Source organism: Leucopleurus acutus (assembly GCF_964270905.1).
Source record: "Leucopleurus acutus genome assembly, chromosome: X".
In the NCBI taxonomy this organism is placed as follows: Eukaryota; Metazoa; Chordata; class Mammalia; order Artiodactyla; family Delphinidae; genus Leucopleurus; species Leucopleurus acutus.
Genome location: NC_139148.1, coordinates 117,980,991 through 118,008,651, shown reverse-complemented (window position 1 = coordinate 118,008,651; position 27,661 = coordinate 117,980,991). Strand labels below are relative to the sequence as shown.

The following is a 27,661-nucleotide window of genomic DNA, read 5'->3' as shown; positions in this document are numbered from 1 at the left end:
TAAAATGTCAATGAAGTTACATAGTATATTCCATGCAAACACTCTTTGAGTTATATTCATCCATTTATTCAACACTCATTTACTGGTTGGACATTGTGCAAGCCAGGCACAGAGTAGGTGCAAAGCTCAATTTCTTTAACACCCAGCTCTCTGTATAATCTCCTGACTCCCACTTCATCTTGTCCATATAAATACAGTTGTCCCTATACAATGCCAGAACATCCAGTTGATTTAATGTATCGACCAGTTTAAATATACACAATAACTTCCCGACTGATATTAAATGTTTTCTGAGATGACTAAAGTTTTGGCTTCGATTAGATGTAGCCACTCTCTGAGTTTTAGAATGCCTAACGAAATCAAGGAGGAAGGTAGTGAAAGTCTTGCCTGAGAACATTCTTCAAAGCTTGAAGTAGAACATAAGAAACAATGACCGTCTCTTGAGACGGAAACAGGGAGACTGGGAGTTGTCGGTGGGCAAAGAACATTCTTTTCACTGTGTACACTTCTGAATTTCTCATCATGTACATGTATTACCTATTCAAAAATACACATCATTTTTACATTAAAAAAAAAAGCTTAAGGTAGAGAAGTTCCTAGAATGGTCCTTGGATTGTGCCCTGAATTGAACCATTTAAGTAAGAAGAGGGGGAAAAGCCCGTGACCCACCACACATGCTGGAGGCTAATTAATGCTCAGTTTGAGGACAAATGAGGTTCCCCATTTCTTTCATTCGAGACAATACATTTAAAACTCACACATAAATATTTAAGCCATTCAACCTACACTTAGCACAGCAATTGCAATATTTTTCTAGCACTGAAGAAGTGGTCTTTATCACCTATTTTAGCTAAAGATGCTCTCTCTGGATTCTACCAGGAACTTCAGCTTTGAACGCCCGACGACGATAAACACACGCTTTTAGTCTAAATGAATGTTATATGTGTGCACACACAAGCCGCGAGTCCTTTATTGAACAACATATATGCACCAAATAAGTTTCAATTAGCACAGGCTACAGAATCCATCCTCCCCCACGCCAACACAAAATGCCCCAGGCCGTACATTTAAAGAAATGAATGCAAATTGAAAACAAATGCACAATTACCTTTTAAAAATGATTTAATTAACATATTTATATTGCATGTGGATGTTCAATTTAAAACACTTAAAAGAAGCAAATGTAGAAGATTTGATAAAATATTACATAAGAAGATTCTGCATTTATCAATTACTGATTCATTTTCTGATTTTAACATTTGCCCAAGAGAAAGCATTACTGGTTAATTTATAAATTCAAAGTTGCTTTTAGAGTTTTCTTCTTTTCAGATAGGAAAGTGGTTATTGTTCTGCGTTGTGATTTTCAAGTACTATATTCCAACTATTCACTTATCCAAAGTGATTACAGTGCTAATAGAAGCATTTGGGTTTAAATTCAGCGTTCAGATAGCTGTATTATGCAATTAGTCAATATGTAATTACAGGGAATCTAATGGAGCCAGATGCATGCAGTCCAGATACATGCAAACTAGAGATTAAGACTTCCTCGGTTTTATGCATATAAGCAAATTATGCAGTTAAACAGGGCTCACTAAAGAATGAATTGCATCCATTTTTAACCAGTTGGACTATGCGAATTTTCATTTCACCAGTTCAGAGAGATGCCTTAAAGCTCTGAAGCTTTTCAGTACTGTAATAGTGGTGTGAAGTTTCGAGTACCCATAGCAAAGACAACAAAAAAAGATGCCCTTAATGTTTTTCCTAAAGTAGGGCTTCTTTCCCCTCCCCCACTCGATTTCTTTCACAACAATGTCTTATCAGAAAGTCTTGTGAGAACGCTTCCCTGCCGTCTCATTCACAAGATTAAATCTAGTGCCTTGAACATAAACATTGTGTTTCGCTGGAACATTCAAATGGAAGAAGCTTCATTTCACATCCTTGAAATACCCACAAATCAGGCTCAAAAATCATGGAAGGCTGAGAAATGATCAAGGAATAGACGCCTGATGGAACAGATGCACAGATGCTGTGCCGGAAGAAAAGACAAATGCTGAAGTGCATAATGATTTTGAAAAGATTTCTTTATCAAACATGTCATTTGTTTGAAAGACCAGACTTGTTGGCATCAGATGTGGGATATCGGCTTGTTAGCAAAATGAAACATGATGGCTGCTAGATACTGGCGACTGATGAATCAATTGAAATCACTGATGTTGCTCAACTGAACATCTTCATTTAATATGTCAATGGTCAGAAGTTAACGGAACACCTTCTGTATTGGGTTATCACCACAACCAATAAGATGTCACATCTCAGTGGATACCCTGGCTAAATATTTTTGTAAAGAAGAGTGAAGTCGCCAAAAATATGTTATCAGCTGGCCCAACCAATTACATACTCTGTGGATGATTAGCTGCAAAAATAGAATATGAGTGTAGCTTTTCCGTGTAAGTTCTGGCTGGGTAACATTAGTGAATCATTTGTAAGCAATTTCCATGCACTGGATTTATATCAAGATGTTAAAATACATTTATTTAGCTGTACTACAAATAGCCTCCTATTATCGACTCTGGGACATTTACAGAGGGAATCATTGGCAATAACATTTTTCTCATTTCTTCAATGAAGTTTTTGATGACCCAATTTTTTTTAAATGGACTTTTTTCCCCCCAGAGTACAAAACACACACACACACACACACACACACAAATAGGAGCAGGAACTTAGATTCTTTTCTAAGAACATAAGAGGGTGTTCTCCTGCCCGCCCCCACCCCCCTTCCCGGTTCTATAGGAAAAGGCTGTACTGAGCGACTTGATTTTCGGACTCCAGAGTGATCTCACCTATAGGAGGATCCGGCCACGGGAGGCACTACAGCACTGCACTAGACATCAGTTTTCAAACTGGTCATTTAATATAACCTTGCTCCTACTCGCTGACAAACAACCAATACTCAAAATAACATTAACACCACGGCGGACCCCCGCTTTTAATAGGGCAGCGTCAGGAAGAAAGAAACAGACAAAGGTGATAAACCGGTGAAAAAAGGAATAATGAAAAGTCCCCCAGGCCTCCGTACAAAAACCATTAACATTTAGCAGTACAGCCTTTCAGGGAAGCTCCAAGCCCCCAAAATCAGTGGGAAGGAAATACTTCCCACTCAGACCAGTTCATCTGGGAAGAGCTTAGTGTGTTGGTGTTTTTGTCTTGTTTTACCGCATAAATAGACGTATGCTGAGAAAAAATACATTTCATCGTGCTATAATAGAGGATTTCTACACTTTCATTTAAGCCTCAATTTTATTAACATAAAATAATCAGGGTACCCTTTAAAAACATAGTAAAACCAAAAGTATGGCTGTAAAGTAATGACTGGTGGCTGATGTTTGTTTTGTAACAAACTGAAGTGAGGCCATCACCTAGGGAGTCCATAAACTTATTCTAAGGATGCTGACAATGGTCAAAACATTTCGGGGACTCCTCTTTGGGAACTGCCTTCAGAGCTAGCTTCCAAGCCCCACAAGAAAATCAGTCTCATTCCTCTATAGTCACACCCGCACAATACTAGCATAAATTTAGTACGGGGAAACTGAATAATTTAAGACACCACGAGATTTAATCTTATCCTTAAATGTGAATGCCAATTTTCACATTGTAAAATTGTCATTTAATTTACATATAGTAAGAAGCTGTTGCCTCGAGTAAAAATTGTGTCAAATTAAAAGTAAACCATTAAATGACTATGTTTACAGATTTTTAAGCACACAACTTATTTTTAATCTAAGAATAAGTGTATTCATCGGAAGATGATGAACAACAGGCATTTAATAACATTTTAATTTTATGTGTTTAAATATTCATAGCTATGTTCATAAACCCATATGCCTGATCTAGTGATTATGCTTATGAAATGCAGTATTTCTTATATGCCCTAACTCTCCATCTATTGTCTGAAAACTGCATTAATTTGCACCCCAGTACAAATCACTATGTTTTTAGTAAAATATTCCATGATATTAAAAATAGGAAACTACCCCAAAGCAATGAAACAATAGCTACCTGCAAGAGGAAAAGAAGCGAATTAACATTTGTCCAGGGCCTACTCTGTGCCAGGCTCTTTATGGACATGTTCTTGTTTAATCCTTAGAATAACCCTAGGAGGTATTATTATCATAGTGCAGCTGGCTCATGCACAACTTGGTAGTTTACCTTTCCAAGGGCTTTTTTAATAATCCCATTATAACACTCCACTGCCTGTCTGAAAGAACGCAGTTCTTGTTCTTAAAAACAAAAACAAAACAAAAAATTCTACCAACATATCTCTGGGGGGATATAAGAATGTCAAGTTCTAGGGAGCTAAGAATCAAAGAATCATAGTCTTTCTTGACCGGCCTGTGTGCCTACTCTTGATGTAAATGAACAACAAAAATCAGAGGGAGATGAGCAGTTTCCCCTCTACTTAAAAAATTATAGCATCATCAGTCTACTTAGCAGAAATTTTAATAAAACTGGATCTAAAGAACCAATAGCAATATACTCTATCAGTCCGCAGTTTTACAATACCTCATCATGGCATAATCACGTCAAAGAGATAGAATGATGGCCACTCACAGATTACATTAGATTACAGATGTTAAATGTAAAATGAGAAATCAAGTATCTGGAGTTCGAAGAATTTCTCTGAAGTGTCTTCATCTTCTCTAGCACTACAGTTAATTAACGACAACTTGTGCTTTAATAACACCTATATTCCATGATTCTCTAAGTGTTCTAATCAATGGTTGCCAAGTTGTCTGCCCCAAGAACCACTTTGGAGCTTCTGAATAATGTACATGTGATGTGCCATGCTGCAATGTCCCCTTTCCAGAGGCCCTCCTTTCTCCTTTAAGGTTATTTTCGGCTTTGTCTTTCCCTCTCTTTCTCACCCAAATAGCGGTGTTCAAATGCTCTTTTTTCTCCAAAGTCCTACCTCCAGTTCTTCCTTCTAATCGTCCCATTCAATCCTTGACTCTGAATTCTTCCCCTGGCCTCCCCGACACCTGGCCCCGAGTCCCTCTGGGAAAACACTGTGAGCTCAAAACAGTTGGTTGGAGTTTGTTCAGTGGGTTTTTTCCCCCAAGTTTATTGCTCAGCGAAAGCCAAGGTATATCATGAAAAATGTGAATAGAATATAAATTGTCCCACTTCAACAGGTTAATCAAGGTGATTTAGGGGCTATAGTTGTCACTGTAATAAAATAACCACAAAAAATAATTTAAATGGTTTTATTTAAGTCAAACAACAATTGTAGAGATCCTAGATATTGCTTTTTGAACACAAACATAGGAAATTAACAAAACAAGCATTCATATTTCTAGTTTTAAACACTTTAGTTCTACATGCGGAATGCAGATATTTGAAAGAGATTTTCAACAAGGCCAGCACCGTGTATGAGATAATACGCACTGGGTTGTGGATTAGGCTAGTCTTCACCTCCATCTTCCCGTTTATGATCCTAAATTGGCTGCGGAAGTGGGGGGGGGTGCCTTTTTGCTTTTTCATCTCACAAGTGATTACTCAACACAGAATGAAATACACCAAAAGAAGAAAAGAGTCTTTTTATACCTAGGCAAGAAGCTACTACTCCTAAAATGATCACTTCAAGGTAACAGACATCCAAATTGATGTGGTTTTCTTTGAAACCTCATCAGTAAATCATTTCTTGCACAGTAGGTTCGGCATTAACCCTGCATTTAGGATAGGTAGTGTTATGGAGGGCTGGCTGCTGCATACCAACGTCAGTATCAAGTTCTTCATCAGGAATTAGAGACTGTCCCGGATACCAAGCAGGACAACACTGGCAAAAAAACAAAAAGTGAACTGCAGATAGGTCAAAACAAGCTACATTTACTCTTAGAAAAATTTCATAAAACATTACTGGATATGTCATTTTAAATGCTAGCTTATAATAAAACACGATGGAATCCTTTATTTTTAATACCTCATGTTCAAAGGTATCAAAGATATGGTCTTTACATAGGTTGTGTTTTAATAAAACACATTAGACAACATACACATCTTATTAGAGAACATTAAAAACTTGCCAGCTGGTGAAGGCTACTTTTATAGTTACTATAGAGCTCACGTTTCTCTATTCAATCAGATCAGTAAATGGGTTGAACTGTCATCACATTAAAAATATACAAAATTGTTTGCTCTATTAGATGATTTTTAAAGAAATATACTTTCTTTAGTTTTAACAGATTCTTGGCAACAGGAATCTTATTCAAAAAAGTTTTGCTCCTGTGTTAAGTCACTATCAGTCCAAGTGCTCTGAACACTCCCCCCTTTAAATGCTTCCTGCAAACTTAGTTTTTCAAGCTGTAAATTTCAATAGTTATGGTAGAAACCAAACCTCAGTGGGAAAAGCAGTGCCCTTTGGAGTTGTCATTCAAACAAATATAAGAGTTCTACCAATTTATCACTTGTCTAGTTTTGCAGAAATTCCATTCACATAACTCCTATGAAAATCAACCACAGTTTTACCATATCAAATGACCCAAAGCACACCACAGGTATCCAGGGGAGATCGTTCACCAGTGCATCTTTAGCTTGATTTTAAAGTCAACCTTAGAGACAATCTGGGCGCTGCAGTTCTCAGAGACAAACTGCCTACCCATGGGCTAAAGATTTTTCAAGTTAATGAACTTTTCATTTGCCACACTTTTGGTACCAAGAGATTTAACCAGGAAAAAGCTCAAACCTCAGGGTTCAAACTACAGCATGAAAAAATAAAGTATACAGCAAGCACCATCTACTCCCTTTGATCTCTCAAAGATGTCAACACTCTATTCCAGTCCGGGGGTGGGGTGAAGTGGCTGAGCCCTGTAAGGAAACTTCACCCAAAGGGGAAAAAATCTGTTTGGTGGCAATTTCAAAACAAGTTTCCAAACTGCAGAAGGGACTCCAGCCCCTTTGACTTGCAGAAACCACACATAAGAAAAGGACAGAAAACACTACAAGGCAGGCTTATTTTAATTGCCCACGGGTTTCCAATGCAAAGCGCGACAACTTAAATGCATATTCCAAATTCTTGCTCCAAAGCCGTCTTCTTTGTGCACTGAAAAGGAGGAAAGACAACCCCATCAATTGTTCTCTGCAGATAAAGGCACTGTTTTGTAGTTTTCCCCCAAATCTGAGCCAGCTTTGCTAATGACCTGCCCACCCACCTGGGGCCCTTCCCAAGGTGGCCCACGGGAGCTGCCCCACACCTTCAGGAGCCCAAATACTCGACAGCGGGCAGCCCCAGTAGGCTGTCTTTTCGTTTAGCTGCTGGCCTCCACGAAGACGCAACCTGAAAGAATTCGTGCCGCTTATTTTTCTAGAGGAGACGGGGGTCAATGACTACATTTTTAAAACCCCACATTGTTTTTTCCTCACGAAAGACATCTGAAGGCGCATCTGCAACATTTTTCTGCAGAGAAAACACGGACTCGAGATCCCAGAGCTACCAGGGGTTCTTTCACACGCCAGTATTAAGGCAGTTAAGCAAAAGCTGAATGAAAGTTTTCGGAATTGTGGCCTTTTTTTTTCTTTTTTTCGTTAGACCACCAGCTGTTACAGCACACACAAAAGCGTACACAGTACTGTTTTTCATAGGTCCGCGTTTAAATGAGATATGCAGAAAACGGGGCCTGAGGAAAGTGTAGGGTTCGAAATCTCAATGGCACATCCGTGTCGCTAATCCAGGGCATTTGGTTTGGAAACGGTGCCTCCGTGCTCCGCTCACGAGCCCCGCCATTGTCCTGGAAGAGAACAGTGTCCACTCCTTGGCATTTCGAGACTCGAAGGTGCTGGGGGATCCCGACACGGTCACGAAGCTCAAAATGGCATCCCCCACCCCAGAGGGCCCGGGAGAAACGATTTCAGTCGGGACTGGAGGGAGTGGCGGCCTCGAGTGGGTTTCAGGTCCAAGCCGCCCCCCACCCCGGGAACCCCAGCCCCCAGAAGACTCGCCAACTTCCCACGCCCAGTATGCCCTGGAAGAACTTCTTCGCTTCCGTTTTTTGTTTTTTTTTTTTAAACAATTTTGCGCTCGGCCGCCACGACCTACATTCTCCCGCGAGGCGCTCCTAGCCGAGGAATAACAAGGGAGTTGAAACCACACAACAGTTCGGCAGCCCGCAGTCAGCGCTTTGCTGCGCTCCGCGGGGGTTCGCATCCGGCCGCCATGTTCCTGACCCGAGAGCCGCCCCCAAAACCAGCCCTCCCCTCCGCCCCCCTCCCGGCCCGGCCCGGCCGAGGCCGCGGCGCTGCAAAGCCGCTTTCAACTCTACCCCGCCGCCCCTCGCAGCGAAACCCGACTCGACGGCTGCCGGCTGTGCGCCTGCGCGCGGCGCGGGCTCGGGAGCAGGCGTGGGGGCGGGCGGGGGAGGCCGGCGGGCTCCCGGCCGCGGCTTGAAAAGGCCGGAGCGACGGGGAGCGGGGGAGGGGTTGGGGCCCGGGCCGGAGCCTACTCTTTCCTCCCAGCGGGTCACCGCTCCAGCCTCGGCGCGGCTCTCACACGTGCGCGCTAAAAACCCACTTCAAAGTCTGTTCTTGGCGCGGGGGCCGCCCCTGGGCCCTCGCGCGGGCCGCCAACCAGGCCCCGAGCCTTGCCACCCCCTCCAAAACCCTGGCGCGGCGACGAGACCGCGAGGGCCGAGCGCGAGAACGCTCGCTTAAGAGCCCCGGGCGCCGGTATCGGCCTTCGGGCGTGCGAGTACCTCCCTCCCTCCCCCACCCCACCGCACCGCCTTAAGAAAATGAATGGAACACAAAGTTTGCGGCCAGCCCTGCGCTGTGGCCATCGGAGCTCACCATTGTTTGGGCTCGTATTGACCCCAGGTCCGGATTAGGTAGCGGCTGATTCCTGCTTTACAGCCCCGCCGGCCTAATGAGGCCGGCAAGGCGACGGGGCGCGAAGCGTCCTCGGAGCCCGGGCGACCGCCGGCTTACGGCCGCCAAGGGCCCTGTAGGTGGAGGTCAAAGGGTCAGCTGGCCGAGACCGCGAGAGAATTGACCCTAGGAAATGAGGTCCCCTCCTCCCGGCCCCAGCTTCGAACGGGCCTTGCAAGAACTTGGTGTGTGTACAGGGACCCCGAGCGGGAGCCCTGACTTTCGCAACGCCTGGCCTCGTCCCGGGGCAAAGCCTGACTAGACTTGAGCCCCGAGGGGGCAGACAGCCCGAGAGAAAACCAGCCTAGCTGCCGGGCAGAGATCCCGCGCTTCAGGGGGTGAGCACGCCGGTAGCGATTCTTTCAGAAACTTAAGTGGAAAGAGGCCCTTAGACTTTTTTCGTTTGTTTGGGGGGTTTTATAAGGGGAGGAGAAGGAGCCAGGGGCGAAGAGGCGAGGAGACAGCAGGCAGCGCGGAGGGGGGGAGGGGCGAGGAAGTCCTGAACACAACTTTCCTGGGAGGCTTTGTGAACGGAGGAGGTCCCTGCTAACTCTCCAACCTCCGCAGTAGCTAAGACCGACTGCCTTGCTTAGCCTGGACCCTGATCTTTAACCTTCCAAGCTGGATGAAGTCCAGACTTCTGTCTGCGTGGAAATAGACACCTTCCCCTTCCCCACCCAACGTGGAAATCTTAAACTAAACCACCCATTTCGGAAAAGATGGGCTTTTCACAAAGGTCTTACCAGGTGCAAGAAGTAAAATAACAGGTCGATTACGAAGAACCCAGCTGACATTCATGGTTTCCAGCTGATCTATCTTTAGGGCTACAAGGTTTTATTGTTGGGGGGTGGGGGGTGCGTATTCTTTAAGGTATTTACTGAAAATTCAAGAATGTCAATGTGCACTCCCAGAGTCAGATTATAGGAAGAAAATCTGTGAAAAGTTTTCTACTAACGTAAACTTTTCTTTGCAACAAGTGACAAGGGCATAGGGATAGACTATTTGAGAAATATGATGCTACACCCAGATTAGAGGAAATCACGTAGAGGGGCAAAACTTTTACATTATCTTAATATAGGTTATCATCATTGTTCATTGGCATCTTCCCCTCTTAGGACACAACGCTCTACTGTAAATTTTTATGGTAGAGTAATTTCAAGCTTAGTAAAGAAAGAGCAAACTCTTCTTTGTGTCCTAAGGAGATGTTTAATTGTTTAATATATTTAATGCGGAGGGGTGGGGGAAGCAAGTTTCTGAAATAATCTTTCAACCAACCCATCATTCTACTGCCATTTAAGGTTAGGTTACATTGGGGGTGAAGAGGGAATTCATAGAGAAAACAGTAAACTGTGGAAGTTAGATGCATATTGCGGAAGAAAAACATTATTTAGACTTCAGTTGGAACACATTTAGAGCCAATCTTATGAGTATGCACTTTCTGAAAACTTGCTGAGCATTTTAAATGGTCTCTGGTTTGAAGTGAAGGAAAAATCCTGAAATAGGAATTTGGTCCAGCACCCTCAATGTCAAGGTCAAGATTGGAATGTCTGGGCTAGGAGTGGTAGACTGACCAGGTTACCTGCTCATCACTTGTGAAGTCATCCCAATCCGTTCATGGCATTCAGACCCTTGCCTTGTCTATTGGTGGAGGAAAGTGCAAAAAAAACGCATTCTCCACAAACAAAAAATCGCATCCAAAGCATTTTGCAATTAGAAACTGTCAATAATTAACTGTTGACAAAGATCAGTAGATAACTTAAAATACACTGCTTCAACTGTGTCCAGGGAACCAAAGTTTCGTTTAATCATCAGAACTTCTCTGAGCATTTCAATTTAAGGTCGATTTATTTGAACATGGAAGAAAATCAGGCACCAAATACAAAAAGTTATAAATAGATGTGCCAAGACTTTATTTCTTCAAAAAGAACAATAAACAAAATTCTAGAATTCAAAATGATTATGTATAATACCAAACTGACTGCCACCAAAAATCCTGGAGCACTGCCCCTTCAAGAGAAGGAGGTACTCGGCCTATTCATTACATTTCTAAATTCTTCACAATTCCTTATCTCCACCATTCTATTTGCTGATTTGCAAGTTGGTTATTCATGAAGAGATTGGGCTCTCAATATTAAACAGCACCCTAAATTAGTAAAAAAACCAAAAAACCTCTCTCAGTACTCTACCCACTCCACCCCCCCAAAATAGCAATCACTTTCTTTTTCATATAACTGTAAGAGAACTGTTTGTCCAAATGAGTTGCTTCGCTGAAGATTAAATGGATTGTTAATATTTTATCACAAAGCAAACAACCATTTTTCATTGTTATTGATTTTAATGGAAACAATGCTCTTAACATCTTTGCCTACAAACCATGAACTTTAAAAATACATATTTTGCAAATGTTTTTTCTTTCCATAATATTTCAGAACCGCTGCAGTTATTACACCGCTATAAAAATGTTATGAATAATTGTGATAATTACGAATTGAACTATATACAGCAAAACAAACCAGCCTTTGCCTTCCAAAATTGTAAATGGACTATGGTTCTTTTAAGAAGCACTTTAATCATAAGTAAGCACGGCTCGACTGGCCTTACTCATCACCACTGTTTCAGACATATGCTTACTTTTGAAAATATATAGATAGATAGATTTGATAGGCAGATTAGATACGTCATAGATACAAACATATATAGGTATATGGGTGATCTCTCAACAGAATAGACAGACATGCATCTTGCCGCAATGTTCATTTTTATGCAAGATAATAAAAAAAAAACTAAGGGACATAAAACTCATTAGGTTACCTTATGTTTATATATGTAGGGCAGGGATGATTAAATCCAGCTTCTCAGTCTTTGAAGTACAAGATTGAGATGTCATGGCCACTAACTGAATTGATCAGTAATACTTGATTTGCATGCCGAAAATCCAGGACAAACACATTTAAACTCGCAGTTAAACAACCATCTGAGCTAGAGATAAAGAAAGGAGGGTCTTCCCAGATGGAAACTGACACTGTAAAGAATCTATACTGCAATAGAAAAATAATTTAACAATTAAAAAAGGGATCTGAGTGAGTTATAAATACCAACAAACAAGTTTCATTTGCTCTCGTCTCCTCTTTGTAGAAGGAGGCTGTTACAAAACAAGAGAAAGGAGTCAGTGGTTCAAAAATTGTAAATTGTGTTCTTTCAAAACAATAAAATTTAATGCTAAAGCGGTTATAATCAAAAGCTGTACAGAATTTGTTAGAAAACATTTTCCATAAATATTGTTCAGTTCCCGGCACTTGTAGCAATAATTAAATTACAAACGATAAATATGGCATCAATGGATATGTATTTACAAAAAAAAAAGTTATTACAAAAGGCAACTGTATACTAAACGTCACAATCTGTGTAGAGTAACATCACATCCTCAGCCTGAAAAAATACTGAACAACAGTTTCGACCCCATTAGACAAAAATACATTCACAAGTGTAATGCTTTGAGGAAAAGTTCAAGACATAACAGGACTTTGGCACGGTTTAAGACTGTGAGAGTTTAAACAATCACCACTAAGGCGAAGATTTTTCCATCAGTTTTAACATCACCACCACCACCACCAATAAGCCTTCTATAACTTCCTCTCAGGAAACAGGACAAGAGTTAAAATGAACTGAAGGCGTTTAGGGATGGGGTGAGCAGAGAGCAAGAGAAAAGGGAGGAAAAAGCAGTGAGAAGATTTTTTTTTTAATCCTTCAAATGCCAAAACGTATTTTCTAATCCTGAGAAAAAAGGGCATGGCTACTTTGGGATCTTGCCCCAAAACCTTCCTGGACAATTGCAATTAACAAGATGTAGCCCTATGTATGGCCTCTTGCCTTAAAACTCCATTTCCATCTGATTGGTTTCAGTTTTCTTTTTTAAATGCATTTGGTCCATTCTATGGTTAACAGGGTTTGTGTTTGTGTTTGTCCTCAGACGTACCATTCGTTAAAATTGGGAGGAAGTCCAGGGTTGTGGCTGGTGCTAGTTTGAACTGCAGAAGGGGTTTTAGTGGTATCTTTACTGTTTGCAGAAGCTATAGCGGGTGGAGTGGAAGATTCATAGCCTGAACTGGCAGCAGGGGAGGAATCTGACCCTTGAGATTCATGAACCTAAAATTAACATGTATATATTATAATGAATATAATTCCAACTGGCATTGTGCAAGCAAAAACAAGAGCAGAATTAGAGCACTGTAAGAGCAAGACCGCCCAGTGACCCACTTAAAAGAGAAATGCTGCTGATTTGGGGGTTTTGTTTTTAATTTCCACATTACCGATGTCTAGAAAACCCCAAGATGTTCACCAACAAAACAGTCTGAGTCCTAAGACTGGCATTATGGAAAAGGAATAAAGCACTCTGATTTATTCATGCCCCTTCAGAAATGCTTTCTCCGCGAATGGAGCGGGGTAAGCACGTAGTCTTTGGGGCCCTACAAAATACTCCGGGCCCAGGTTTCGCCAAGCCCGCTTTGGCTTGGGAAAGCAGGTACAGAGAAAGGTGGCACGGGCGCCCTGGGCGCTGCGAGGTCTCAGACAAATGCGTGGGAATCCCACCGCGCTCCTCGGCCCTATTGTTTTACCGAAAGCCGAAGAGGGAATGAACCACCCGCCCCCGGGTTCGGCGCGGGCACTCTCGGTTCCCACCGCGGGCTGAGCCGGGTAGAGGCGGCCACTGAGACCTCCAGCCCTGGCGAGCTCGGTTAGAGCTTCCCAGTAAACAACTGATGGTTCCCTCCGCTCCCTCCTCCTCCCCACTGTGCTCTCCCCCGCCCCCCTCCGGGTCCCCAAAATGGGTTCAAGGTGTCAACGCTGGAGCAAATCGGATTTAACGTGGAAGATACAGGGTTGGCAGCGCAGGCGCTTCCGTTCCGCGACCCGGTGTCGGGCCGAGTGTTTATAAACCGCCGACCGCTAATAAAGAGGTAATTACCTTCATGTGCTTGCGCAGGGAGCTCGGGTGCGTGTAGGACTTGTCGCACACTTTGCAGATATAGGGCTTGTCCGAGGTGTGCACATGCATGTGCTTCTTGCGGTCGCTGCTGTTGGCAAAGCGTCTGTCACAGCCTTCAAATTCACATTTGAAAGGTTTCTCACCTGCAGAAGGCAGAAACGCAAAGGGGGGTAAATATGGTCAGGGGCCGCGAGCTTCCTTGGGCCGAGCAGCGGGAGACAGAGCGTCCGGCGGTCCTCCCTCCCGAGAGGGAGCGCCGACTGGGGGCGGCTGTAGCATCTCTTTTCCCTGGTGAAAAATGGAGAGCGCGGGTTGAGCCTGCTGGGGTGGGGAGTGGTGGTCGGGGGCGGGGGTGGGGCAGGGCCGGCCCAGAATCTGCCCGGTCCTTTGTTCCCGCGCGGGATGGAAAGCCCCTGGCTCCTCCAAAGTTGCCCCTGAGTAGCGGTACCCCCCTACCCGGCCCGGGGCCTCAAAGCGCAGCCCCGTTCCGCCGATATCTCGGCGTTGCAGCCAAGGCTGGGCAGGACAATGGACCGGGGACGGGACAATCCCTTTTAGTTCCTCCTTTGTACCTTTTAATTTGCCTCTTTCAAATGCAGCGGTTTTGCTAAGCCCAGTATTAAAAAGCTTGGGTCGTCGTACTTAACGTTCGAAAAGGGAAAACTATATAAATCCAGGGGCTCCGGACAGTTTTACAAGATGCTCTGAACAAGCCACGAAACTGTGGTGCCTTTTCTACTTTAGCTTTCCTCCCGGAGGACTGAATTGAACCTGGAACTCCAAATAAAAATAGTTTGACAAAAGTATCATTTAATTAGGAGATGTGCCAATCAATGGTAAAAAAGAGCGGAAGTAACCGAAAGTTAGTTTTCATTAGCATTTCTATGGTTGCCTCCCCCGACTGTGCGCCGAGACTAAATCGCTTGTAAGCAATTCCTCTCCACACGTTCGGAGTCCCTTCATAGTAACCCAGAAAGAGACAAAAAGAGGCGGCGCCAGTTTGTTCCTGGGCGCGAGAAGGTTCCAATTAGTTCCTGAGACCGCAGAGCCGTCTGCCCGGGAAGCTAGAACTGGGCAAAAGCGCCGCGGGGCGGGGAAGGCGAGAGGTGGAGGGACGGTGACAGCGCTACTTTTTCGAGCGGCCCCGGCGGGGCGCCGCCCCTCTCTCTCGCCGCCACCCCTCGCTCCCTCGCGCTGAAAGTCGTCTTCGTGGCGCGGTGCCGCGGCGGACCCCGCGCCCGCCCTCCCGCCCTCCCCCTTACCTGTGTGGGTCCTCTTGTGGATCTTGAGGTTCTCGGAGCGGGCAAAGATCTTCCCGCAGCCTGGGAAGGGGCAAGGGAAGGGCTTCTCGCCCGTGTGCACCCGAATGTGATTGACCAGTTTGTACTTCGCCTTGAAGGACTTGCCCTCGCGGGGGCACTCCTCCCAGTAGCAGACGTGGTTGTTCTGCTCCGGTCCCCCCACATGCTCCATGGTGACGTGTGTCACCAACTCGTGCATGGTGCTGAAGGTCCGGTCGCAGCTCTTCTTGGGCCGGCTCAGCTGAGCCTCGTCGATCCACTTGCACGACAGCTCCTGCTTGATGGGCTGCCGCATGTAACGGAAGAAGGCGCCGGGCCCGTGGTGGGCCGCCACGTTCACGCCCATGTTCATGTTCATGGGGCTGTAGTTAGGGAACTGCGCGCCGGCCGTGTAGGGGTCCGTGCGCGGGCTGGCCACCGGGCGGTACGGGTCGGCGCGGCCGAACAGCTCTCCGCGCAGCCCCAGGTGGACCTGGTTGTTGTCCACGTGCCCGGTGGGCGACGGGTGCCCGGCGCCCTGCTCGTGCAGCCCGGGGAAGAGCAGGTAGCCAGGGGGCTCAGGAATGCCAGCCGGAGCGTGCAGGCTGCTCGCCGAGCCGGCGAAGAGCCCGTGCTGCCCGCCACCCGAGGCCGCCTCGCCGAGCCCAGAGCCGCGCTGGCGGAACAGAAAGTCGCGAGTGGAGTTGAAGGCGGCGGAGGCGGCACCGCCGTAGCTGGGCACCTGGCCGGCGTGGTGATGGTGGTGATGGTGGTGGTGATGATGGCCCAGGGCGTTGGCGTAACCCGAACCCTGCGGCGTGAACGCCGAGCTCTGGCCGGAAGACAGATCGTGAGCCGCGGCGGGGCTCAGCTTGAAGGCAGCGGCGGCGGCGGCGGCGTGGGGCGAGTCCCCGAAGGGATTCAGCCCAATGCCCGCCGGCTCGCGGTTGGGCATCTCGTGGTGGCGCGGCGCGCCGAAGCTGCCCACTCCCAGCCCGGGGAACTGCGGGCCTCCGTCCAGGAGCATCGTCATGGGTGGGGCGTTCTGGTCACCAGCGATCCGGCTGAAACGAGGGTGCGGGCGAAGGAGATCTCCGAAGTGTCGCAGTCGGAGAGGGGTGGAGGCGGTTGGACACTGTCAGGAGACCCCCAAGGCAGTACCAGGGGCTGCAACTTTCCGTCGCTGCGAGTCTCCTGCAGAGGGATAGGAGGGAGGAGGGGAAGTAGAAGGACCTGGAGGGGGGAGGAGGGGGGAGAAGGGAGGAGAAAAGACTCTGGGACTAGATCTGGTTTAACAAACTAACAAGCGCGCACAAAGAAAAATAAGCAAAATAATAAGTGGAGGGCGGAGTTTGCCAATCCTGTCCGGGGCACCCCTCCTCTCCCCGAGAGCGCACAACCGCGGGGCCAGGAGGCTCCCTCGGCACGGGCCTCACGGCTAGACTGCGCTTAGAAGCAGAGCCAGCTCGCGGCCGGCGGGCAGGAGGCAGGCTCGGTCCTCGCGGCTCGCCGCGCCAGTCCCAGCCTCTTCGCCTCCAGAGTAATGTCCTTGGACTGATAAAGTCACTCACTCACTCCTCTCACATAAACCGAGCGGGAGGCCGCGCGGCGAGGGCCAATGGGGAGCCAGCTGGCCCGCGGTCACCTGACCCCCGGCCCCGCAGCCTATTGGCCGTCGCCACACTGATTGGCAGCGCGGAGCGGGGAACATGGCAGCCGCGGCCGAGCGGCCGCCGCTGATTGGGCCGTGGCCGGGAGCCTGGCAGGTGAGGCGGCGGCGGCCGGGCGCCCGCGAGTGGGCTCCGCGGGGCTGGCGCTGCCGTGGGGAACTGGAGCCAGGCTCAAGCTGGCGACCGGCAGGGCGGAGCCAGGGCCTCTCCCTGGCTTCCCTCCCGCCAGAAGCGGGCGAGCACCCCTCGGGCAAGCTTTACCCGCTTTGGCCAAATGAACTCTTTGCCGCGCGAGGATCGTTCCCACCGTCGGCGCGGCGCTGGACGCCAAGAGAATGTGCCCCTTCCGCGGCCTAAGGGCGCGGATCCCGGGGCGAGAACAACAGTTCCACTCTCGCGGCCCATTAGCCGCGTCCTCCTCACGCGCCACTGTGGGCCCTGATGTCCCCGAGAGCCCGGACCCAGGCCGGCCAGCTCGCCGTCTGTGACCCAAGGTGCTGCCGGCCGGCCGAGGCCCGAAGGAGGAGAAATGGTTACAGTTAGAGCCATCTCCCTTACTTCCGTCTGAGCCGCGCATTGACTCTGGTTTGTGAGTCGTGGCTGTAGTATACTGTCCCCACCACTGTCCCCGCCATCCCCCCCACACGACACACCAGGCATAAGACGGCAAACACATATAACACAGTAAGCTCACACACACCGCACTAAACACACACAACTAGCAACAGTAAGTACACACAACCCAGTAACACAACAAACTACACATAAAACAGTAAACAGGCACACAACAAATTAAACACAACAGGATAAACACACGCACGTAACAGCAAACACACAGAAGCACAAATACTAAACATGCACAGTGTACACTTAGCCTGTGCACACCAAACATGCACACTACACAGCAAACTCACTAGACACACAGGATCAGTGCCATTTTCAAACCACAGGGCTAAACAGCTTCGAATTCTCAACATTTTCAAATGCAAAAGTGGGGGGCGGGAATGGGGATTGTGAGGTGGAATTTTCTTCCCTCTGAACTGCCAAGGCTTTGCCCTCTTCTACTCCTACCTGGAGAAGCATATAGTGACCTCGGGAACTTCTTACCCTTAAGGATTGACTTTCCAGGGTTGTGTGTGGGATCACTGTCCCCTCTCCTGTCTGGTGCGAGGTCTTTCTGGACATAATGAGCAGGTTCAGACAGGGCTATAAATCCACTCATTTTTTGTCCAGCAGGGCATTTGCGAAGACTGTAGGAGAGTGAGAGTGAAAAGAAAAGGCGGAGAGAAAGATGGCTGTGATTGTCACACCCCGAAGAGAGCCGAGCCCCAAAGTCTGCGCCTTGAGGCAGCCTCACAGCCTGGCCGCCATGTCTCTGTAGGAAACCGAACATCTGATCAAGTTCAGAGGCGCTTGGCGAGACCGCCTCAAGCAGCGCTTTATAACTGCAGCCTTTCACTTCCTGCCCCCCCAATCCGCCTGGCCTGGTCAAGACTTCACCTTCTTTCTTTGCCAGTTTTCTGGGGGGAAACCCTGCCGGTAGCGCACTTACGTAGTCACCCCCTCCCTTCAAACTCGCCCCAATTCTCCCTCTACATCACAGCTCTCTCCCCAGGTTGGAAAGGTGAGTTCACTGCTGACTTAAATTATTACATCTACTGAAAACAGCTCTCCAAGACTGGCTTCCGTGCCGCTCAGCAGACGGTTTCTTTGCGGGGGGGGCGGGGCGGGGGGAGGAAATGTTCACTGAAGAACAAATAAGCCTAAATCATGCAAATGAATTCCCTGGAGTCAGGTTTACAAAAAGGGATGATTGCTTTTCTTTCTTTTTTCCCATTTCTTCCCCCTTCCCCCTTTAATACTCTCCCTTCCTTCTACCTCTCTTCACCTCCCACCAAGCCCCACCGACCCTGGGCGCACAGTTGGTCTGAAAAAGTTTGGATTTCCTACCGGCGCCAGCCCCGAGGAGAGCGGGGCTCTGGGGCGGGGAGGAGGCGGCTCCCGAGCCCTAACCCGGCCAGCGCAGATGCGAGGGTTTCCGGGGAGCCCCGCCAGGTACCCCGAGAACCAGGGGCCCGGCGCGTTTGGGAGTCCGGGCTGGCAGCGGGGCGTGGAGCCGAGGAAGGAGGGCGCCGAGGGAGCCTCGCCTGCCCCTTTGCGGGGAGGGGTCCCGAGCGCAGGGCAGGGGATGTCGCCGCCGCTGACCTACCCGGTGCCCAGTGTCCGTTTTGATATGGCCACATTCCGATAATTAATTGCCTCCAGCACGTGCTCTGTAGTCCCAGGAACAAAAAGGCATAATTCAATTAGGTCATCAACCGAGAAGTGGGGAGGGGGGATGCTTGTTAAGGGGCCGACCTGAGGCGGTTCAGCCAGGCCAAAACCCCGGGCGGTGGAGCCCTTCCTGGGGCAGCCCGGCCCAGCCCGAATGTGCGACTGAGGGGGTGTCGTTGCTCGTTGGGGCGCAGGGACCCCCGATGCCCGCAAGAGGACAAGGCTGGGGACTATGTGAGCAGCAGGGCAGAGGCAGGCCATTTCGAATTCTATTTCGGTTGGTCTGAGTGGAGGTTTCTTTTTGGGGAGGGGGAACCCTGAGCCTTGGAACACGATAGAAAGCGAAATACCTCCAGATATAGCAAGTTGCTGCAAAAGAAAACAACCCCCCCCCCAGCAAAGCAAACCACTCCTGTTGGGCAATAATAATAATAATAATAATAAGCAAAGTTCTCCTGATTACCTGTAGCCCGCCGCCCCTCAACTCACTTTTCGGAGGAGACCCTGGGAACAACTTCGGGGGACAGGGGGCTTTAGGGAGCTGAGTCTGAGAGCAGAGTCGTGGCGGAAAGAGGCAAGTGAAGAAAACTTTTTTTCTGCACACAGGCTGAGGCGAGGCAGAAGAAAGCTCTGGTTTCTTCGTTTCTCAGGTAGAGGAAAGAATCCCTGGGCAGGGCAGGGCAGGGCAGGGCGACTGGAATCCAGGGGTCGTGGTTCTTATTTTACGCTAGAACCGAGGCTCCCTCGGCAGCTTTGGCTTACTGGGGTTTACATGTGTATTAGGCGGCGTAAATTAACCAATAAATCTCTTTTATGCGTCCCCCAGTTGTATGTGGTCTGGTCTAAATATCCACATGTCTGTACGGATAGGAAATATAATGGGATCCTTTCCCTCACACTGAGTTCAAACAGTAAATAGGAAAAAGATTTATTTTCATGCCCAAATCTGAAGCAATAAATAAAATCAGAGAAACTGATCATTGCCAAACGAGCAAAGCTTTTGAGCCAGAATTTTAGGATCCATCTTGGAGAAGCAGGAGGGAAACAGAACGTCCAGAGGGGCAGTAGGGACGAACTGGTTTCTCCATACAAGCCAGAGCCCCACTCTGCAGCACTTTTCTCTTCAATCCAGCCTACTAAAAAACAAAACATGTACAGCAGTTGTGCTATCGGGCAGAATTTCTTCCTAAACACATTTTCTGTGGCGGACATGAAATTATCCTAAGTCGGAGACCTAGCAATTTTAAGTCCAAGGGAAACACTGCGGTCTTTTCTTCTGTTTTGTATTTAGAAAAGACTTGCAATCTAACACTCGCAACATTTTAAAGACCCTTTAAACCCAGCAAGGGGATTTCCGTTCTGCCAATGCTTCCTGATTTATTTCAATAAATGAATCTTTGAATCCAGGAAAGGAATTATTCCAAGACGCTGAATTTGGTGCCCCTGCCTCTTCCTAGCGAGGCACAAAGTGTTTCTCCTTGAAACATGTCCTTGAAACTCACCATTATTCGCAATTTTTTTCCCCTGGTAAACGACACTTTCTTTACATCAATCCCCACCCTTTCTTCAGAGTCCCAGATCTTTTTAAAAGAAAAACTGCAAATCGCAATAAAAAATGAAGGGGGAAGAAAGCTGGGAAAGGAATGTGTTTTTAACTCCTCTTTATTTTTATGCTAAGATAAAGCTCTTAATTGGCTTCAGGGGCTGAGCTAAACTATCGATCTCGGGAGCTCCGGGACTAGGCGACACTCTCACCAACCGCTCATTTGGGGTCCAGATTTTATTGGCTAGATCAGAGTTTTCACTACCCTCTCATCATTTGACAAAAATTTTATAAGTCCTGGAATCCTTTAAATTCAATATAGAATGAACAAATAGATATTGTTAACCAACCCTTTTTAAAAATCTGTTTTGTCTTTGTCCTCTGCAGTCCACCGCATATCGCTGCCCAATGTAATGAAATGCAAACCAGACAGGAATGAGACATTTTCATTCATTGTACTTGTCAATCAAGGCTGTGCAGATAGATAGACAGATAAACGATAGATAGATATTTGAACTTCAGAGACACAGGTTGAAGTAAATAGGGTTGAACTTGGAGAAAGGCAGGAAGTTGAACTAGAGCTATCAGAATCTAGTTTGAGATTATGAAGAGAGCCCTGGAAATACGGGAAATGGAGTGAAACCCTAGGCAGTGGGCAGTGTTCTGTCACTAGCCAAGTCTGGGTGCCAGGCTCATGGTGAGCGGTGGTCCTGGCCCACCAGGACCTGCAGCCAATGAGTACCTTTATTGCCCTGGGGGTGCCTAGATGTTAGCCTCCAGACTCTAAGGTACACTGGGAGGGGCTCTGGATGCCAGAAGGACAAGTCACATTGAAAGAAGACTTCCCCTTCCCTTGGGATCAAAACACTTTGTAGGTGGGAAAGCACTTAGGCAAGCGGAGAGAGAGATCCAGGCAGGGGCAGAAATACGCAATGATGCATTTGATATGTGATTCCAAGTCCTTCCCCAGTCACCTGAAGAGATGGAGGAAGGAGAATGGATTTGGGGTGCAAAGCTTGCCTAACATTCTGGAGCTCTCATTTACCCAGGGTCCCAAGTTCCTTCTAACTGCTAAATGTTCCATTAGTTCTAGTAAATGATTTCGGCTCCAAAACAAGTGGAGAAAAGCCTTGACTCTCCTGAGGTACTTACTTATTCATTTCTCTGCTTTGAGACAGGATCCTGCACCCAAGGTGACAGGAAGGGCACCTCTGTAGCACATCATGGTTTCTGGCAGTGACTCTCATCCTTGATGCCCCCAGCATCCTAGCTCCATTTACCTATTCCAGGCCTCTTCCACCACCATTCCCCCTTCCTCCTCCCCTTCTCCCTGGGGGGGGGGGGGCAGATGCTGCATTACCTGAGTTATCTTCCCTTTTGACCAAATTGGAGTGAGAATCCCTGCCACCTAAAGAAATGCTGTCCCTGGCTCATTCAACTCCCAAGGAACTTTATATAGTTCAGGAACGGCATTTTAAAAATCGAATTGACTGTGGTTTTTGCATTTGGTTTGGATTCACTCCTCTAGTCCTTTCCTAGTGAAGGGACAGGAGGAAAGGGCTTTGATATTAAAACAAAGCATGGGGGCCTCCCTTCTCACCTCTTCCCCCCACCACACACACACACCCCTGCCCCAAACAGAGTGGAGGTGAATTAGACTAACTTCTAGCATGAATGTGATTTAGCAACTTGCAAACCAAATCTGGCCTGTTGTATTTGTATGGCCCCAGGAGCCAAGAATTTTTTTTTAATCTTTAAAGAGTTAGAAGTAGAAAAAGAAGGAGGAGGAGAAGAAATGGGGTAGGGAGATTATGCTACAGAGACTGAATGTGGCTTGCAAAGCTAAAATATTTTCTATATGATGCTTTACAGAAAACATTTGCTGACCCGTGGACTAGAGGTTGGACGGCAGCCTTCACGGAAGCTAGGTATTCCTAACCCGTGGGTTTTATCCACCATCACTCTCCTACTTTTCAAGCTTCATTTTGCATGAGATGATTTTTTTTCAGCCTCACACCTCAGTTATTTCCGGGGATAACTTTGGCTTTGGAGAAAGGCGAAAAGTAGAGTCAAGGGAGGATGAGCCTGAGGGAGAATGAGAGGACAAGAAGAGAGGAGAAAGGAAAAAGGGTTGTGAATATCTCAATCCGTGACTGGGTGACCTCTGACCCTGAGGGTGGTTTTATTGTCTTTCTTCTTTGGCTAGATATACATAGTTTATTGACCCTTTCTGCATGATTGAGCCCTGAGGGGCAACTGCAGCCGCCAAACCCAGCGAGACATGTGAGTCCAGGCTAAGGCCGTTGAGCAGCCTGCCTTCAGGAAGCCCAAGGGAAGCGACCCCAGTTCCCCAGGCCCGAGGGTCTCTGAGGAAGAGAGGTCACAACTCTTCCCCAATTCAACTGCTCCTCCGCAGCGAGGGCCTGGACTTCATCCCTCGCCTCTTTCTCTCCGAGAAACACTCCCTCCCTTTCTCCCATGGACAAATGCTGTCAGCCAGTACACTTGGGCAAGGATTTTAGGCCCCCTCCCTTTGAATGCCCCTCCTTTCTTTAAAACCATAAAGGTCCCAGGGTGCTCCCAACAACCTTAGCTTGGCCTCTTGTGTATATCTCTCCCCTCCTCTTCCTTCCTCCCAGACTTCAGCCCTGTCCGGAATTTCTCTACAATGTTGCAATTCCTCCCTGCCCTTAACCTTTGTCCCGCTTGTAATCTACCAAGACTCGGTTTTGGTAGATTACACTTCACCTTTTTTTTTTTTTTTAACCGGTACACGAGCCTCTCACTGTTGCGGCCTCTCCCGTTGCGGAGCACAGGCTCTGGACGCGCTGGCTCAGCGGCCACGGCTCACGGGACCAGCCGCTCCGCGGCATGTGGGATCCTCCCGGACCGGGGCACGAACCCGTGTTCCCTGCATCGGCAGGCGGACTCTCAACTACTGCGCCACCAGGGAAGCCCTACACTTCACCTTTTGAACCTGGCCCAGGCTGGCAAACAGAGTCAACAGTTCCTCCAGACACAAGTAGTCACTCCACTCTGGTAGGGCTACCAGACTTCGCACATAAATCTGGGATGCTCAGTTAAATTTGAATTTCAAATAAACAATGATTTTCTTAAGTATGTCCCAAATATTGCATGGGAGATACTTACACTGAAAGATTATTCCTTCTTTGTCTGAAATTTGAATTTAACTGAACGAGCTGTATCTTATCTGGTAACACTAAGATTCAGGCACCTGGCCTAGAAGGCCTAGATGAGCTGAGAAGCTAGGCTAAATTGTCTCAACTGGGAGAGGCGGCCGGACCAGGTATCACGTGCCTATGGGAGTGGAAAAAGAGGGACTTCCCTGAACCTAGGGTTTTCCACAGGCGCCATTTGCGAAAAATCAGCTTGGGGACCCGTGACCCCGGCAGGCCCAAGGGTGCCATTTCTCTTCAAGCGGGCCAGGAGCCATCTTGGTGGGGCTATGTGGAAGACTGACTTTTTCTTTGGCTGCACTGAGCCGCTGAGGGATCTTAGTTCCCCGATCCCTGGCATTTGTGCCCCCTGTGGTGGAAGCGTGGAGTCTTAACCACTGAGCCACCAGGGAAGTCCCGAGGGCACGATATTTAAAGCGAGCCCCCTCCTGGCCCTGCCTAGAGAAACCCTCAGCTCTCGGAAGACGAGAGGGGGCCGCAGAACTCTGGGACTAGCACCCTCCCCTGCTGCCACTTCCAAACTGCGCCCCCTAGGGCTCCTGCCTCCCCTCTCAGAGCAGGTCCTTAACCCCTTGATGGAAACCCCCTGTGCTACTGACTGCAGGGCCCCCATAAACAGCAGATGTTGCGGAAGGACTCGTGCACTGGGGACCTTGAGACTCCGTGCCCTGCAGGCCTCGAGGTCCCGTGCGGTGACCTCTTGCCACCCCAGTGGGACTGGAGGCTGGGATCGGTCTGCTTGTCCTTTCCTAATTTGCTCTGTCTGTGTGCACCCGAGGCTCCCTCCCCAGGATCCAAATTCCACACCGACCTGAACCCCAAAGAACACTGTTCCTTGCCCTCTCTCCCCCTCCCTGACTTTCGGTCTGAGCAAGAACACCCAATGGGCCCTTGAGGAGTTCCCAGAGCCTGGGGTCCCTCTGCCCAACCTCCACACACACACACACACACACACACACTTCAGTCAACACCAGTTGTGCAGAAACCCCTTTGCAGCCTTCCAGGGCAAAAGGTCAAGTTTTCCTCAGGACCAAGGCCCTTGTGAAACACATTTTATCAGCAGACATCCATTTTCCTCCCCTCCTGTTTCCCCACCCCACATTTCTTTTTTCTTTTTTTTTTTTTTTTTGCGGTACGCGGGCCTCTCACTGCTGTGGCCTCTCCTGCCGCGGAGCCCAGGCTCCAGACGCGCAGGCTCAGCGGCCATGGCTCACGGGCCCAGCTGCTCTGCGGCATGTGGGATCTTCCCGGACCGGGGCACAAACCCGTGTCCCCTGCATCGGCAGGCGGACTCTCAACCACTGCGCCACCAGGGAAGCCCCCCACATTTCTTGACAGAGGTTCTTATCTATCTACCTATAAAATGTAGAGGAAAAAAGCACGGCCTAGAACATTCTTTTCCGCACTCCCTCAGTACTAGTTCCACAGGCTGAATCTGTCCTCAGCTCAGTGGCCTCAAGAACATTCCAGAAGATCCCTCTACCCCCCCCATCACCTAAGTACCCCTTTTCCACTTTACAAAAAGTTCACTAATTCTTATTTCTCACCTCTCCAGTCTTCCTGAAGTGGTTTTGGCCTCTAAGTATTTCTGAAGCCACGGGCGCCTCCACTGCCTTCTGATGCAAACTAGCCTTCTTGGTGGTTTATATATAGCCCTTTACCACTGTGAACATCAGTATACACATGCCTGACCTCCCCGGTTTCTAATACGCCCCCTAGGAGTGGAGGGGGACCCATTTCCTTTATGCACACACTTAAAAGCTCCAACTCTGGCCTGATCTGTTATTTTTGTGGTTCTCAGAGAGTTATATTGCAATATCTAGTTTCCTTTGCAGACATCACACCTCCTCAAATTTGGAAGAGGGAGGAATTGCCTGCCTTCTGCCACAGAAACAGTAGAATGGAGCCAGGATTCCCAGGATTGGAAACCCCGGCTCCACATTGGAATCTCCCGGGGATCTTTGAAAGATTCAGATGCCCAGACCACCCCAGAACTTCTGACTAGCTTAGTCTAGGGAGGGGTACCATATTACTATATTTTAAAGCTCCCCAGGTGATTCTAATGAGGGAATCACTGGGCTAGGGTAGGTCAATGGCTGGAGCCTCTTTACTCCAACCCTGCAACCTCCCCCGGCACATTGTGGCCCTGGCGTCACTACGCAGGTCTAAGCTACACAAACTTGGTGTGCTCTGAGAGTAAACGTGGAGTCCCCACTGCAGACTGCTATCCCTATCTGTTCCCTTTGCCCACCAGATGTTCCCATGAAGGAGAACCTCACCTTCAACTCCTGCCTCACTCTCTGCTTTCTAGAAATGCACCCTTGCCGTACCCTGGTCTGAGGTGGAAGAAATCACGAGCATCTGATCAAGAAATGGTTTGCTCTTGGCTCTGGTCCCATTTGTTTTATTTCAACTAAAGAGCTACAGTTTTGCTGTCACAGAACAAAAAGTCCACAGGAAGACAGTGAGGGACGGAGCTGCTTGAACAAAAGGGCTGCTCTGATCCCACTTCTCTCCATCTTACCCAGTCCAGTCCTGACTTCCTGCCAGAAGAAAGGAGAAGTGGATGTGGATGGGGAGGCATTTCCTCTCACTTGGAACTGTTCCTCAGGAATACTTTCTCTGCTTCCCCCTCCCTACCCTAGCTGGACTCGCCACGACTGGTGAGGGGAGCCTTAGGCCTCTCAGGTTTAGACAATTACGAGGAACAGAGCTGTCCAGGGATCGCGCAGTTTGGTTCAGGCTCCAGGGACATGTCCCTGAAGTTGTGGAAGGCAGAGAGAGATGGGGGCAAGTGGTTGCAGCTCAAGTTGCAGAGTGATTTGAAACTTAACTTTTTTTCCTTAGAAAACTTTTTTTAAATTCACACAAGCAATACATTAGCTAGTTTCGCTCTATTCAAAAAATATTTACAACTTGCCTGCTATATGCAGGACACTGTCTTAGGCACTGTGGGGGAGAGAAGAGTAAAGGATGGCACATTGTGACAGTCTTGCACAGGGACCAACAGAATATTTGAATACCTTAAAAACAAATGCTAGGATTTGAAGTTTTAGAATTGGTATTTCATGAATACTATATTGATCGCTTGGAAGTTTGGAGTAACTAACAGAGCTTATTTATTTTTGTAAACATGCCTCTCTGAGTTATGTCTTTTCCAACTCAGATATGTTACTGGAGTTTGCTGGGCTGAATACCCAAATTGAACTTTTATAGAAGAGTTTATCTTTTTGTGAGAAAAAGGAAATCAGCTTGAGTTTATTACTTTCTTAATTTGGGGAGCGGCTTCTTCCATTGTGTTCTTCTTTTGTCCTGTTCTGCAATATAAAGTCTTCAAGCCTCTTCAGAGGCTTCATTTAATATTGCTTACACTCCGGCCCCTCTAAAACAATTTTAAAGATCACTTGGTAACAACTGGAGGCTTAGTTTTTATTATTATTAATTTTCCAATTCCGTAACTCCTTGAAATACACACACACAGAGAAAGAGAGAGAGAGAGAAGACTGGCATGGGAGAGTCCTTTATAGCTCAGTTCCATACATGAGCTTCATTTCTTGAGCTACGTTGTTATTCTACAGCGGTGGTTGGTTCAAATCATTATTTTGAGTATAATGCTCAAAAAGGTTGGAAGGCAGACTGCTCTGGAAGTGGGCTTGGCACTGCTTTGTCATCACACACGTCAGTTAATTTTTCTTAATTGTTTTTATAAGGTAGACCCATTACAAATAATTTAATGAAAGAAAGAGCTTTAGAGGATAATACAATGGCGACAGCATATTATGCCTATGCTCTGT

General features: G+C 47.6%; 1 protein-coding gene across 2 annotated transcripts; it reads right to left on the bottom strand.

Moving 5' to 3' along the window:
- Positions 1 to 5,686: 5,686 nt before the first annotated feature.
- Positions 5,687 to 16,362, bottom strand: ZIC3 (Zic family member 3; the record flags this gene model as incomplete). Of its 2 annotated transcripts, none has more annotated exons than XM_082864100.1 (3): positions 5,687 to 5,836; positions 13,883 to 14,046; positions 15,166 to 16,216. In XM_082864100.1, the coding sequence occupies 3 exons, from the start codon at positions 16,214 to 16,216 to the stop codon at positions 5,687 to 5,689; spliced, it is 1,365 nt and encodes a 454-aa protein (XP_082720226.1). The 2 variants fall into 2 exon arrangements, with proteins under 2 accessions (XP_082720226.1, XP_082720227.1); XM_082864101.1 differs by lacking the exon at positions 5,687 to 5,836 and adding an exon at positions 12,883 to 13,062 and having other exon boundaries at positions 15,166 to 16,362.
- Between the last annotated feature and the right edge of the window lie 11,299 nt (positions 16,363 to 27,661).